The sequence below is a fragment of the Cariama cristata genome, unplaced genomic scaffold, assembly GCF_000690535.1.
Source record: "Cariama cristata isolate BGI_N322 unplaced genomic scaffold, ASM69053v1 scaffold28615, whole genome shotgun sequence".
Classification (NCBI taxonomy): Eukaryota; Metazoa; Chordata; class Aves; order Cariamiformes; family Cariamidae; genus Cariama; species Cariama cristata.
The window spans coordinates 1-13,109 of NW_009617339.1; the positions used below are offsets into that span (position 1 = coordinate 1).

Sequence of the window (13,109 nt, forward strand, 5' to 3'; positions counted from 1 at the left end):
CCCTCCACCGGGAAGCCCTGGGGTTTCGGGTGGTTTTTGTGCCCCAGCAACACGGGCAGTACCCAGGGTCTCCGGCCCCTGCTGCCCGGGGGGGCCCAGGTCGCCTCAGTCCATGCCAGGGCCAGGCTGCGGCCCGCCGCCGTTCCTCTAGGGCCGAGGTGGGGGCCTCTCTCAGGAACTCATTTGTTCTCTTACAGGGGGGATGCCGCCCTGGTCGATGTCACCACAGCTCTGGAGACAGAGTCCACCAATGGAAAGGACCCCTTGGTAGGTGGCTGTGGGCAGCAGGGGCTTGCTGGGAGAGGCCCGGTCCATGGGGGTGAGTTCTGCGGAGCTGGGACAGGTAGAGAATGTGAGAAAGCCCAAAGCTGACCATGCACTCTGTTGGTGAGAATGCTGCCTGGCTGCCTTTCCTGCCGGAGACCGCAATTTGGTTGTCCCTACAGCACGTCTGCCTTCTGGTGGAGTCTGTGCGGGTCTGCAAGAGCTAAGGATCCTGGGCTTGGAAATTGTCCTTCCCTCTTGTGGATCACTGCAGGCTGAGGCTTATCCTTGGAATACCTGTTCACCGGACTGCTAGCCCTCTCCTCTCTCCCCTTTGTTTCCCACCCCTCCTCAGCACATTTTCCCAAAGGATTCTTATTTCGTAGTGATCTAGTGTCTGCACAGATGACAGGGGAGATGCAAAGGCATAAGATAGCCACAGGGTGTGTAAAAAGGGCAAGTGTAGAAATTTTTTTCAGAACATGAAATGTTTCTGTTTAACAAATAGATATCTGGCAATGCCTGACGCGCTAAGTCTATTAAGCGTTCTCAGTTTTCCAAGATTACTAAGTTGGGTAAGATGAAGCCATAGAAAGTGAGAAGGTAGTTATTCAAAAAACAAAATCTGAACACATTTCTGTGGTTCAGATGAGAAGGACTTTCATCTTGCTACGTCTAGTTTTAGTTCTCTAAATAATTATTTTGGAAATTAAGTCCTCACCCATCTGACTTGTTCTTACTAACTGAATCTACAGAATAATTCCAGCTCACTCACAGCATGGCTGTGTATTAGGGGGAAAATTAAATTATTCCCTCTAAATTCTCCTGTCTTGACAGGTTACTGCACAAAACTTCTTTCCTGTCTGATTCAGTCAATCTTTAAGCCAGTCCAGGTTTCCTGATCTGCTCTGGTTGTAGGAAGCTGCTGGGGACAACTCTGAAGTCTTAGATGCTCAGGCAGGCTCAGTGGATGAAGAGAACGGACGGCAGCTTGGAGAGATAGAGCTGCAGTGTGGAATTTGTACAAAGTGGTTCACCGCAGACACGTTTGGCATCGATACTACGTACGTAAGCTCTGCTTAATGTTGGGCTTGAAACTTTGGTTAGCAAAAATGGAGTTATTTAAAGTGTGAATTCCCAAGGACTAGGACCCTCTCCAGGTCCTTGGATACTTGGAAACCATTGTGTTATGTAAATAACAAAAGTTTTACCCAACACAGCAGGAACTGTTTATGTTCATACATTTCAACTTTAAAAAAAACTTTAGGACTGTTGGAGCCATCCTTGGACTTGGTGCCTTAGAGGCCTGTAAACATTATTTGAAAAGCAGAGGGGGCTTCAACAGACGTTTCCAATTGACGTGAACAAAAAATAAAATCTTCCTGTAAGCAAAAAGTAAATTCAGCTTTTTTGTAGAACTCCTGTGGAACTGACCTTGGACTTACGAAAAACTTAAGTTTTTTGGTTGCATTTGTCCCTGAAAAGTAACCTAGACTTCCGGTTAGAATTAATTGACTGAGATCAGGCTCCTTGTCCAGATCCTCTGGATTGTTGTCTTTTATTTTGCTGAATGAATTTCAGGACTTCTCTAAAACCAGAAGATGACACATAGCTTGCTTACACTTTTCTCAAGAGCTTTGAGGCTTTTCTTGATGCCCTTGATAAACCTAATTTGATAATTAATTTGTTAACTTGGAAGAATTAATTTCTTAACGTGATGTAGTAAGTTAGACGTATGCCAGAACTTACAAATCAGTGTGCTCTTTTCCAGATCATGTCTGCCTTTCATGACCAACTACAGCTTCCATTGTAATGTTTGCCATCACAGTGGGAACACGTATTTCTTAAGAAAACAAGCAAGTAAGTGTAAAAGCACATTCATTGAAATTTTGTGCACGATAATCCTAGAGGTTTCATTTTATCTGAAGTTGGTGGCAGGGTTCTGCTGAAACTTTTCAAAAATGACCAAAAAAATCCCATATTAGCAACCAGCATGTTTGTCTTTTTCTAAAAATGCTTTGCTGTTTTGCTACCAACTGGTCAAGATGGTGAAAATCAGCTGTTTAGTGAGGGCTGTTGAGTTAGGACAGGACTTGTGAGGGTTTTAGTGTTATTCAAGAGAGCATGGATGCTGTGTGGTTAGTAATCGCTGCGTGCATGGGTGTATGTTTGATCTTCCCCGTGAAGTGTAATTCTTGTTCTGGTATATTTTTGGTTTTAAGATCTCAAGGAAATGTGCCTTAGTGCTCTGGCCAATTTAACGTGGCAGTCGAGGACACAAGATGAGCACCCGAAAACTATGTTCTCAAAAGATAAGGTACGGCTGTTATAAAAATCATCATGCATTTGCGTAAGCAATGATTTCGGTGAAGAGCAAGTTCAAACAAATATTGGCAGCAAGACTTTCAGACCCACACTGTTAAGACTCGATGTTATTTTATTTTTTTACAGGATATTATCCCATTTATTGATAAGTACTGGGAGTGTATGACAACACGACAGAGACCTGGGAAAATGACTTGGCCTAATAATATTGTCAAAACTATGGTAAGTATTCAGAATTAAATTGGCGGAGGATTTTCTGTGAATGGAGCAGTTGTCTGACGTTCACGTTCGCTGACTTAGAGCTAAATGGTGAAGATTCTAATGCTTCTTGTGTCATTGATGTACGTACTACATATTAATAGTAAATACTGTGATTTAAACACTCATTAATGAACTTGATACGATCTTACTATGTGTAACTTAAACTCTTCCTCTGCTTTAGTGTAAAGAAAGAGATGTATTCTTGGTGAAAGAGCATCCAGACCCAGGGAGTAAAGACCCAGAAGAAGATTACCCCAAGTTTGGACTTCTAGACCAGGTACGTGATTACAGGTGGAAGGAAAGTGTGCTGTGGGATGTTGGGAGGAAGAGGGTGGGAGGTGTTTTTGCTGCTGGCTTATGCTCAGTCAAATGAGCAAAACTTAAGCAAGTCACTCTGTGAGCCTGTGTTGTGCCAAGCGACGTGTTGGAGTACTCCAGCACCTGGGAGTGCCGTGTTCAGGCTTTGAGTGGTAAGTTTGACCGAGTCAATACATCAGACTTTTTTTTTTTTTTATCTCTTAGGATCTTGCCAATATTGGTCCTGCATATGATAACCAGAAACAGAACAATGCTGTATCCACAAGCGGAAACTTAAATGGCAAGTTCTTTAATCAGGTGGTTTTTGAATATTTGGGACTAAGCTGTATTTTCCCAGTCCTATAACTGGGTGTCTGTGCAGTTACGTCAGTTGAGGTACTGCAGTTAAACCTGTCGTGTGAACTGAGGTTGTGCTTATGTTCAAAACACGTTCAGCCAGTCTTACCATGCCTTTTTATAGAGATAGATTCATCTTACCTTCTTGTGAAGGTTCAACTGCCAGCTAAATCAAGGTGCTTGCAAGAAACCTGAGCTTGTTGGTTTTCTTCCGTAATGATTTTAATTTATGTACTTGTATTATTCAGATTTCCCGTTTCTCTCACTTTGAGATTTGAAATTAGTTGGGGAAAGTGTATATTAGTCCTTATAATCACGGCTTGGATTTTACTGTTGTTCCTATTTGCGGAATGACAGCTGTGCTAACAATTTTGCCTCGCTTGCTGAGATGACTTACTGTAATATTACTGTAGTAATATTAATTGCGGATGAGATTTCTTTGTGTGCAAGTTTACACCTTTCTATATTAAACACATTCAAGTAACACCTAACGGGAGGTATTTGGGGCTTTCTAAAACAGGGTTATAGTCATTTAAGGCTGCGTTGTCTCCATTTCATGCACTGGTGGGGTTTTTTTGTTTAATTTCTGGAAGATTGACGAATATGTGGTGCCACTTCTGTTCTTACAGGTGGAGCCTCTTTGGGAGGTGAATATTTACCTTTCAGCTCCTAAAACTTAAGTATTGTTTGCAAAGCTTTTTTGCTCAATTATCTTAGAAGCTAAAGTCAATTAAAAATCAGAAGCGTGCCCTGATGTGATTGCAATAATACTTTAATACAAAACAACAATTTCACTTTTTAATCTTTAGTGGTTAGAAGCTTTTGATTATCATATTCTGCCCCACTTGACTGGTTTGAAGTTTTATTTTCACTTATGTTTGGTTTTATTTTGTATGACTTGACCTGATATTGTTGTAGTTTTAAATCTTAGTGCCAAATAAGGAGTCTGAATCTGTGAGCTGGTATGATACTGTGATTGTTTAGGCAAATAAGTGATGACAAACTGGAGAGGCTAAATGTTTATCTGCACTAAAACTAGCAAGTGCAGCTGAGATCATGTCATGTTTGTGCAGAATATGGTGTTCCTTCAATAGTTTGAATCCTTTACATCGTAAGGGGAATGCTGATAATTTAAAAGCTGACTATATTTTTAGTTACAACACATTATGCGGTTCATAAAGGTGTTTATCTACAGTACATAAAAAACCCTACAGTTTTCCATGTAAATCAATAATGATTTTTTTTTTAAATAGTGTAATGATAAAATGAATATACAACTTAATGTATTAAAATGTTATACTGATATTAGTTGGATTCAATTTGACGTGTAGCTTTTCCTGTACTATGGTTTTATTTATGAGTAAAAATTGAGTGCTGTAACTTGAAATAATATATGGTGTTCAATCGTAGCACTGATTTTGGTAATACTGAAGAGAAACACCTCTATTGCTTTTCATTTTTCCTCAACTTAGGTCTATTTTATTTTATAGATGGAAATTTAATGTTAAGTGCTTATTGCGTATTGGTGTCATAGTGTTTCTCCAACATAGTGTGTCACTGGGATGACGACTTTGCTTAAAAATCAGACAGCGTGTGCTGTGGGTTTGGGTTTTCTGTGACTTTTGCAGAAATAAATTTGAACTGTGACTGGAATCTCCATGAGAGCAAATAATAATGCTTTTGAAGTGGATCCCAGTGCTGCTGGTCTTTGGCAGAAAAGATTCTTAATTCTCACCTTAAAAGCTGGAGTTGAGCTCATTTTGTTGATAAATCTCACTTAGCTTCCACTCTAAATTTAAACATTTCAAAAGTTGAGTAGAAGCTACGAGAAAGTTCTGGATTTTGCTGTGCTCATTTTCAATAAAGTCTGTTTCACGTATAACTGTGGAAGAAGGTACTTGAGCTCATGAACTGATTTTTAATTTGGCTGCTTCTACTCCTTTCTGTTTGTGGAGATTCCACGCTCACGGGCTCTCTCTGATCGTCAGCTGCTTAACATGCCGTGGTTTCTGTGTTAAGGGGGAATTGCTGCAGGAAGCAGTGGGAAGGGACGGGGAGCAAAGCGCAAGCAACAAGATGGAGGGACAACGGGAACAGCCAAAAAAACCAGAAGGTAGGAGGAAAGATGATGCGGTGGCACAGTGATGAGCATCAATAGCATCGAGGTGTTGGACACTAGTCAGAGGGACAGCCTTACTTTTGGTGCCTTAAGCTGCCTCTTGTCTGTCTCTGCCCTCAGTAGGTTTATGGGGAATCATGCCTGTGATGTTATTGATACGTGACATGCTAGAAATTATTTGAAATAGATGAGTGTACACTCGTTTTGTAGATGAGCATACACTCGTTTCACACAGACTCTTGGAAGCAAAGCAGCGTGCAGGCCGTGAACACTGCAGGTACAGCTCTGTACGAAGTTGTCCCGGGTTGACTTGTGACTGAACCATAGCCACCATGAGATGCCAACCTGTAGTTTTTGTGTTTCACAGTGACCCGTTGTTTTCCGCTCAGCGCTTACCACCCCACGGTTATCCTTTGGAACACCCCTTTAATAAAGATGGATATCGTTACATCTTGGCTGAGCCTGACCCCCACGCACCTGACCCAGAAAAATTGGAGCTAGACTGTTGGGCAGGAAAGCCTATTCCTGGGGACCTCTACAGAGCCTGCCTGTATGAACGAGTCCTCCTAGCACTGCACGACCGAGGTACAAAGCTTGCTAATCATATGCAAGTTGTATAGCCAGCTCTTCTTACAGGGGCTGTCTTCTGTAACCTGACATTACCGGTTATTGAAGTTTCAGACATAATTGCTTTCAGAGGTGTAAAGGTTAAAATCCCCTTCTGTGTGTTCACTTGCCTTTTGATGTCACCGCGCGTTAGAAATCACAAATGAACCACCCGTATCACCTTCTCTTGTCTACCACAGCTCCTCAGTTAAAGATTTCTGATGACAGACTGACTGTTATCGGCGAGAAGGGCTATTCGATGGTACGAGCCTCGCATGGAGTGCGGAAAGGAGCGTGGTACTTTGAAATATCCATGGATGAGATGCCTCCGGACACAGCTGCCAGATTAGGCTGGTCACAGCCATTGGGTAAATAATATTCCCAAGTATTTCTTAGCAGTGGATTCCACCTGGTTCCTCTATTTCTTTCCCCAGTAATTTAGAGCTAAGGAGGGTAAGTCACGTTCAGCTTGCCTGCTTCTTCACTGCTTTCCTTAAGGGGAAACTATTTCTGCAGGTGATCTAAACAGGACAGAACTGCAGTACGGGTGGATCCTTTGTGCTGTTGCATGCTTGGCCTTGCTTAACACTGTAGTCAACACATTTGTACTAATGGCAGTTGTATTTGTTAACTGAATGTAATTACTCTTCCAAAACTCAAAGTAGGACACACAGAGGTGCTCCTGCTATGCTGTGTATTCATGAAGAAACGTTGATTTCCACAGGGAACCTTCAGGCACCTCTGGGATATGACAAGTTCAGTTACTCCTGGCGCAGCAAAAAGGGAACAAAGTTTCACCAGTCGATAGGGAAACACTATTCATCTGGCTATGGACAGGGTGATGTACTGGGATTTTACATCACTCTTCCGGAAGATACTGAGACTGCCAAATCGCTGCCTGACACTTACAAAGATAAGGTGAGGTGTGGAGTTTGCTATCGGATTAAGCGTTGGCGAGGTGGACAAGTGGAGAACAGGTTGCTCTAGCCTCACTTTTGCCCCCTTTTGAGTGCATCCTTTCCATCCTCCCTCTGTAGTTCATAGGGGAGAGGTCCAAAGGGTTGAGCTCAAGAAAACAAAATGCTCAGAACCACTCAGAGGTTCTGCAAGGGGAAGACTCTGCACAGATTGTGAGTGAGATTGCCCACATCTCCTTTCATCTTCTCTTCCCCTCCTGGTTCTGAAACATTTGAGATGTGTGAATCACTCTTCACGGGTACTCTGACACACCAGGCAATGCCTATCCCACAGCAGGGCTCCTGTAGGTCTGCCGTTCTTTAACGTGTCATGAAAGGTAACAGTTTTTCTGGCTTACTTCTGAAGTGGTTGTTTTCTAATATTTCAGGCTTTGATCAAATTCAAAAGCTACTTGTACTTTGAAGAGAAGGACTTTGTGGACAAAGCGGAGAAGAGCCTAAAGCAAGCACCCGGAAGCCAGGTCAGTGAAGTGTTGGCAGGTGGAAGATGCAGAACTTCAAGAAGAGTGGAGAGCCTGCTGTGACTGGCTTATTGTGTATATTAATTGCTTGCATTTAATGAGCACAAAGGGAGGCTGATCCTTAGTTCTTCGTCAAAAAAAAGAATGCTTTTATTAAAGCAACAATAAACGTGAACTTAGGAAATCAGCTGCGCCTTTTGCTTGTAATGCGAGTGCTGTCACTTCAGTAATTGTTTGGCCTCTGGTAAAGGGGAGTGTAGGTTAAGCTGCCTCTTGAAGATTGCTTTGTAGTAAGGTCAGGAAGTTAGCATCAACGCAAAAAAAAAAAACCCAACCTCTTCATTTTTTTCAGATAATATTCTTCAAGAATGGTGCCAGCCAAGGAATTGCCTTTAAAGACATCTTTGAAGGAGTTTATTTTCCTGCTATTTCTTTGTACAAAGGCTGCACAGTAAGTAACATAATCTTTGAAAGAGAATTCCTAAGGTGTCATGATTTTAGTAATGCATACAGTGTGGGCACTCCGGGAACACAAGCAAGTGAAGAAGCAAGCTGGGAATTATTTTAGTGAAGCAACTCTGGAACAGTGTTCACTTGTGTGATGTAAATTTATCGAACCACTGAATGAACGCTGTCCTTTCGTGCCAAGGATGTTTGTTCATGTGTTCATTTGCACAGGGTGCAGGTAGGCTCAGGAGTTAGGAGGGGAGGAAGACTGAAAACTAAAGAAATTTGCATTTATTTATTATTTTTTTTCTCTAATGACAAATTTGTCTTCCACAGGTTTCTATAAACTTTGGGCCCTATTTCAAGTATCCACCTAGAGATATCACTTACCGTCCAGTAAGTAAGAAATTGAAGCTTTTTACCCCCCACTTTGTGATAGATTTAAACAAAACGTGGTTGAGATTTTGTTGTGGTGGTGGGAGTTGATTTATACCAAGCCTGTATCTGTCCTTTTCAGTCTTTGTACTTGGATAGTGTAGCCAAAAGGATTGTATTTAAAAATATTTAAGGACAGACACCCTAACAAAGAACTTAGCTAGATTTTAACAAAATAGTAGATGCTGTCTTGTTCCTCTTGACAGATCTTAAAGTCCCTGCTCTTCCCTGTGTTACCCTCTTTTATCAGTAAGAGGGCTCTAATTCTTATTTAAGGAAACACTTGGAAATTTTTTTTCCCCCACACTAACATTTTCAGGAGGGAAACAGTCCTGGAATGCCGCTGTATGACAGGGCCAGTCAGTCTTTGTCCCGAGCCTGTACTTCATGACTCCAGGTAACCGTCTTTCATTCCCTTTGCAGATGAGTGACATGGGCTGGGGTGCCGTTGTAGAACACACACTGGCAGACGTACTGTATCACGTAGAGACAGAGGTTGATGGAAGACGAAGCCCACCCTGGGAGCCATAAACAAAGCGGGCGACACAGCGTTAACAAAAAAGGACGCAGTGGGTATCCAGTCAAGCGGTTTTTATTATAGAGGAACATGCATCACTCAGAGCGATCAACCAACGAGCAAAGAAGGTGAAGCCAACACAGCTCTTGATGGCAGGCGTTATGTTTATTTGTTACCTGCTGAAGATTCACACTCTACCATTACGCTGGAGTCGTAAGTGAATGCAGTCCTAGTATGTCTTGTGCTATTTGTGGGCATCCCTTGAAGTCTTCAGTAACTTTGACAGTGTAGCTAGCTGAAGAAGCAAGTATTGTGTTGCGGTAACTTCTCATGTGATGTACCTGGGTTGTAACAGTCGTTTGTTCAGTGAGAGCAGACTGTAGTTGGACCTACCTGTTGTATGTACACTTGCAGAAGCAACATTGACACTTCTGCTCAGCTGTGTTTGGCTAACTGTAAACAAGAGCTTCCAGCCAGAAGGATTGTGTTGTAACAAGACTACTGCATGTAAGACTGAAATTTGGGCTTCTGTCCAAACTGTAATATTTTTTTTTTTCCCCCACAAACTGGAAACCAGTTTAAAAATAAAGGCTTTAACTCTTTGTTTCTTTTTTTTTTTTGGTCTTGTGACTTGTTATGAATGAGATGTAAACTCAAAGTAGCTATGCTTTAGAGATCTCCTTCTGCTCACTGCATTGACAAGTTATACAGGGCCTCCTGCCAATGATCATCGCTGCAGAGCTTTGAATGAATAAATAATTTGATGCTTTGTGTGCATCTGTACAGGAAAAATAAATTAGAGCTGCTTTGGGGGAAGGAAAAGGGAATAAAATTTTTAGGTAAGTGCATGCTGTGTTTTGGGGGAAGGAGGGGAGTGAAATTTGAGGGTAAGTCTTGTGATTGCTCCACTGAGCCAGTGCTGGTTCTCCTTGCCTTCCCAGTTAGGTGTTTGGCACCTCCCTAATAACTAATTAGCCAAGGCCTTTAGTAGGAGACACCACTAATTAAAGCTTTATTTATTTATTGAAACTAATTAGTTAGGGAGGTCACAGGGGCTGGACTGGGCCAGCACATGCTCAGTGGAACAAATGCAGGACTTGCCTTAAATTTTTAGTCTTGTATTTGCACAATGAGTATGTGCAGGCCCCTGTGACCTCCCTAACTAATTAGTTTTAATAAATAAAGCTTTATTTATTTATTGAAACAATTAATTGTGTCTACTATTGAAGACCTTGGCTAATTAGCACAGGCTGTAATTAAAATGTGTCTGACTTACTCCATTACCCTCACTTTACCCCCGAACAAAGCATTACAAGACTCGTCTGTGTGGTCAGCAGTTCACGGCCACCGTCCGGGCCAGGCGCTTCCGAAGGTGGTTGGCAAAATCCACCTGCGTCTGGGACAGAACCTGGTTGATGATCGTCTTCGGCAGCCAGCCCTGGAGAGGAAGGAGCAGGTACAGCCTGTGAGTGGAACTTGCCCCAAATGCAACTCCTGCTTCTACTTGGAAACGTTTGCTGCAAAACTTACCTTGAGGTCGATGCTGAGAAGCCACGTTAGCTTGGTTTGCGAAGGACGGCCGGGCAGCGGGCGCAGGATCATACACGTGGGACCGTTCTCAGCTCTGTGAGAGGACAGCAGCAGGTATGTTAGAAAGCAACTACTTTTAGCCTAAAAAAAATGACAGCCGTGCTACAGCGCTTTGTGAATTAGGGTTTCCTTAGCAGTTCCTGCTAATGCTTTTGAACCCATACCACAAGCTAGTGTGTGAATCTGACTTTCATGAATGCCAAAGGTGATTTACCTTATTTTTATAATTTACCTTACAAATCCTTCCTGTTCTGGCATAGCTCCGTATTTTGTGGACATGCCGGCCAGGACACAGGTGGAGCCACGTCTCTTGGAGCACCGGACACTCACAAAATCCCGTGGTCCAACAATATTACCGGGCGTAGCAGCTGCTTTCTCATGGGTGATCACTGTGTCCGTTCCAATCTTCTGGAGAATCTGGACAGTTTAGAATTAAAAACGTTAATTTGAAGTATTTATTGCAAACATAGGTAAAAGCTAGCTTTGATTACCGTGTGTTCAAATACACGCCCTTACAAAAACTCGGTGTTTATAGTGAGAAAAATTGCAAATATCTGCTTCATCCCAGAATGCAGAACATTAGTTTTCAATACCTGAAAAGGGAAGGTATTTTTCTTAATGCTTCTCTTATTCCAGACAAGATGTGGAACAGCAAAATGCTCTTCCATGCACACTGGGGTACTGTGCTCTTTCTTCTCCAGTAACAGCACAAATTTACCAACAAACAGAACTGGCCTGCTACCTTGCGGTGAAGTGCCTTTCCTACAGAATAAGTAGCAGGCAAGCTGCTACAGACTCACTTCTGCGGCCGTAGCAACGCGATTACTGCAGACCAAACTCTAGGTCTGCAGTAGGAAGCGGACAAGCTAAAATCTGGCTTCTCCATTCCCAAAGAACGGGTGGAGAAATCCCCGTGCTCCCGCTCCGATGGGCAAAGTGATTCTTTGGCCCTTCCAGTGCTGCTCGGAGCATCACGTGTGTGTGAAGCCCTGGCTGAGCCAGGTCGGACGCGTTTCCTACCTTCACTTCTTTGACGTTGGGATTCCAGTCTCCCATCTGCTCCATGTTGTCCACCAGCTCACCGTACACCGCGTCCAGGGGCTGGTCCACCACCACCTCGAGTCGGAACACTTTGCCCACATCCGGGAGCACCTTGCTCAGCACTTTGTCTCCGTTATCCTGGAGAGGGGAAGGCAGAATTAATATCACAAATACTTACAGGAGGTCCACGTCAGTCTGCTGCAAAGCAGAGCACCTACCACCACTGTCTCTGTCTTCCAGCCATCCTGGTCCCCGAGGATGCTGAGCGATTTCTGGAGGGCTTCTTCTCCTTGCTTGATGTAAGACATTTCCATCTCGCTGAAGGGCTTCTCCTCCAGCCTTGAGCCTGCGCAGGATCAGACAAAAGCAGGAGTGAGTGTAAGAACACTGCACAGTCGAGTAACACATCCTAACGCCACATAAGCTTTATCTACATCAAATACACTTCTCCATGCCCAGGGGCTGGGGAAGTAAAGTCAATTCCCACTGCCTTCACCCTCTGTTTAGCAAAAGCACAGGCTACCCACAAGCAGGTTTTCCTCCAACCACTCTCCTGAGCCCCGTGACGGTCACTACCCAGCAAAAAGGGACAGAGCCCCGGTCTGCTGGTCACTTACTGAGCAAGGAGCTTCTTCTGCGAACCTGGTTAATCCATGTGCTGGGTCCTGTGCTGTGGCAGGCGAGCTTGCTCAGCTCCTGGCTGATGGCAACAGCGGCTTGTCTTCTCAGACCTGAAAGCAGAGAGCACATCACTCACCAGCACCAGGCACCGCACCGCAGAGGGTTTGCTATTAGGTTTTTTTCCAATTTAAAGACACGACGTTGAAAAAGTCTCTGCTTGTCGTCTTCACTAAAGTCACTACAGGAACAGAGAGCAGCTGGCTGCCATTGCACCGCTCTGGGACAGAAGCTGTCCTAAACAAACCCAGGCTTTGCTCCAGGTCCAAGCCATGCAAGCATGCGGGGAGGAGATGACAGCCGTAAAAATACCGAGGCGCAATCATGTGTGTGCCCAGGAAAGGCCGTAGAAAATAGGAGTACAAGAATACAAATTCCTTGCAGCCAGTGGGAGTGTTACCTATAGCCACTCTCTGCGGTAAAAAAAAGTTTTCCCTATACCCACTCTCTGCGTTCAGGGGCGGCACGCAGCCATCCCCTTCCTCGAGCCCCAGCAATAGATCTGGGCGCAAAAAGGGTCGTGGAGACAGTAAAACACGAAACCCAGAAAGCAACAGGGCATGGGGTGGGGAGAGCATCCCCGGAGCCCCCAGCCTCCTCCTGCCCTGCCCACCGCAGGCAGCCCATGGAGAGGGGATCCCCCAGCCCCGCGTCCCGTCCCCCCCAGCCCCTCACCGGTCATGTTGCGCAGATGCCGGTAGGAGATGGCGGCGCAGACCTTGAACGTTGCGGGC

General features: G+C 44.0%; 2 protein-coding genes across 3 annotated transcripts; one reads left to right on the plus strand and one right to left on the minus strand.

Annotated features, from left to right (window-relative positions):
• Nucleotides 1-204: 204 nt before the first annotated feature.
• ASH2L (ash2 (absent, small, or homeotic)-like (Drosophila)) lies at nucleotides 205-9,668 on the plus strand. Of its 2 annotated transcripts, XM_009700503.1 has the most exons (15): nucleotides 205-267; nucleotides 1,183-1,328; nucleotides 2,036-2,124; nucleotides 2,487-2,581; nucleotides 2,716-2,811; nucleotides 3,032-3,127; nucleotides 3,373-3,448; nucleotides 5,524-5,617; nucleotides 5,991-6,208; nucleotides 6,430-6,597; nucleotides 6,954-7,147; nucleotides 7,575-7,667; nucleotides 8,020-8,118; nucleotides 8,451-8,510; nucleotides 8,973-9,668. In XM_009700503.1, the coding sequence occupies exons 3-15, from the start codon at nucleotides 2,052-2,054 to the stop codon at nucleotides 9,078-9,080; spliced, it is 1,470 nt and encodes a 489-aa protein (XP_009698805.1). In that variant the 5' UTR covers nucleotides 205-267; nucleotides 1,183-1,328; nucleotides 2,036-2,051; the 3' UTR covers nucleotides 9,081-9,668. The 2 variants fall into 2 exon arrangements, with proteins under 2 accessions (XP_009698805.1, XP_009698806.1); XM_009700504.1 differs by lacking the exons at nucleotides 205-267; nucleotides 8,020-8,118 and having other exon boundaries at nucleotides 1,216-1,328; nucleotides 8,973-9,080.
• Nucleotides 9,669-10,396: 728 nt separating this feature from the next.
• Nucleotides 10,397-13,105, minus strand: STAR (steroidogenic acute regulatory protein; the record flags this gene model as incomplete). Its single annotated transcript, XM_009700505.1, has 7 exons — nucleotides 10,397-10,504; nucleotides 10,597-10,690; nucleotides 10,889-11,073; nucleotides 11,677-11,835; nucleotides 11,916-12,043; nucleotides 12,315-12,428; nucleotides 13,051-13,105. Coding segments are annotated over 7 exons (843 nt in total), but the record flags the coding sequence as incomplete, so codon positions are not given.
• Between the last annotated feature and the right edge of the window lie 4 nt (nucleotides 13,106-13,109).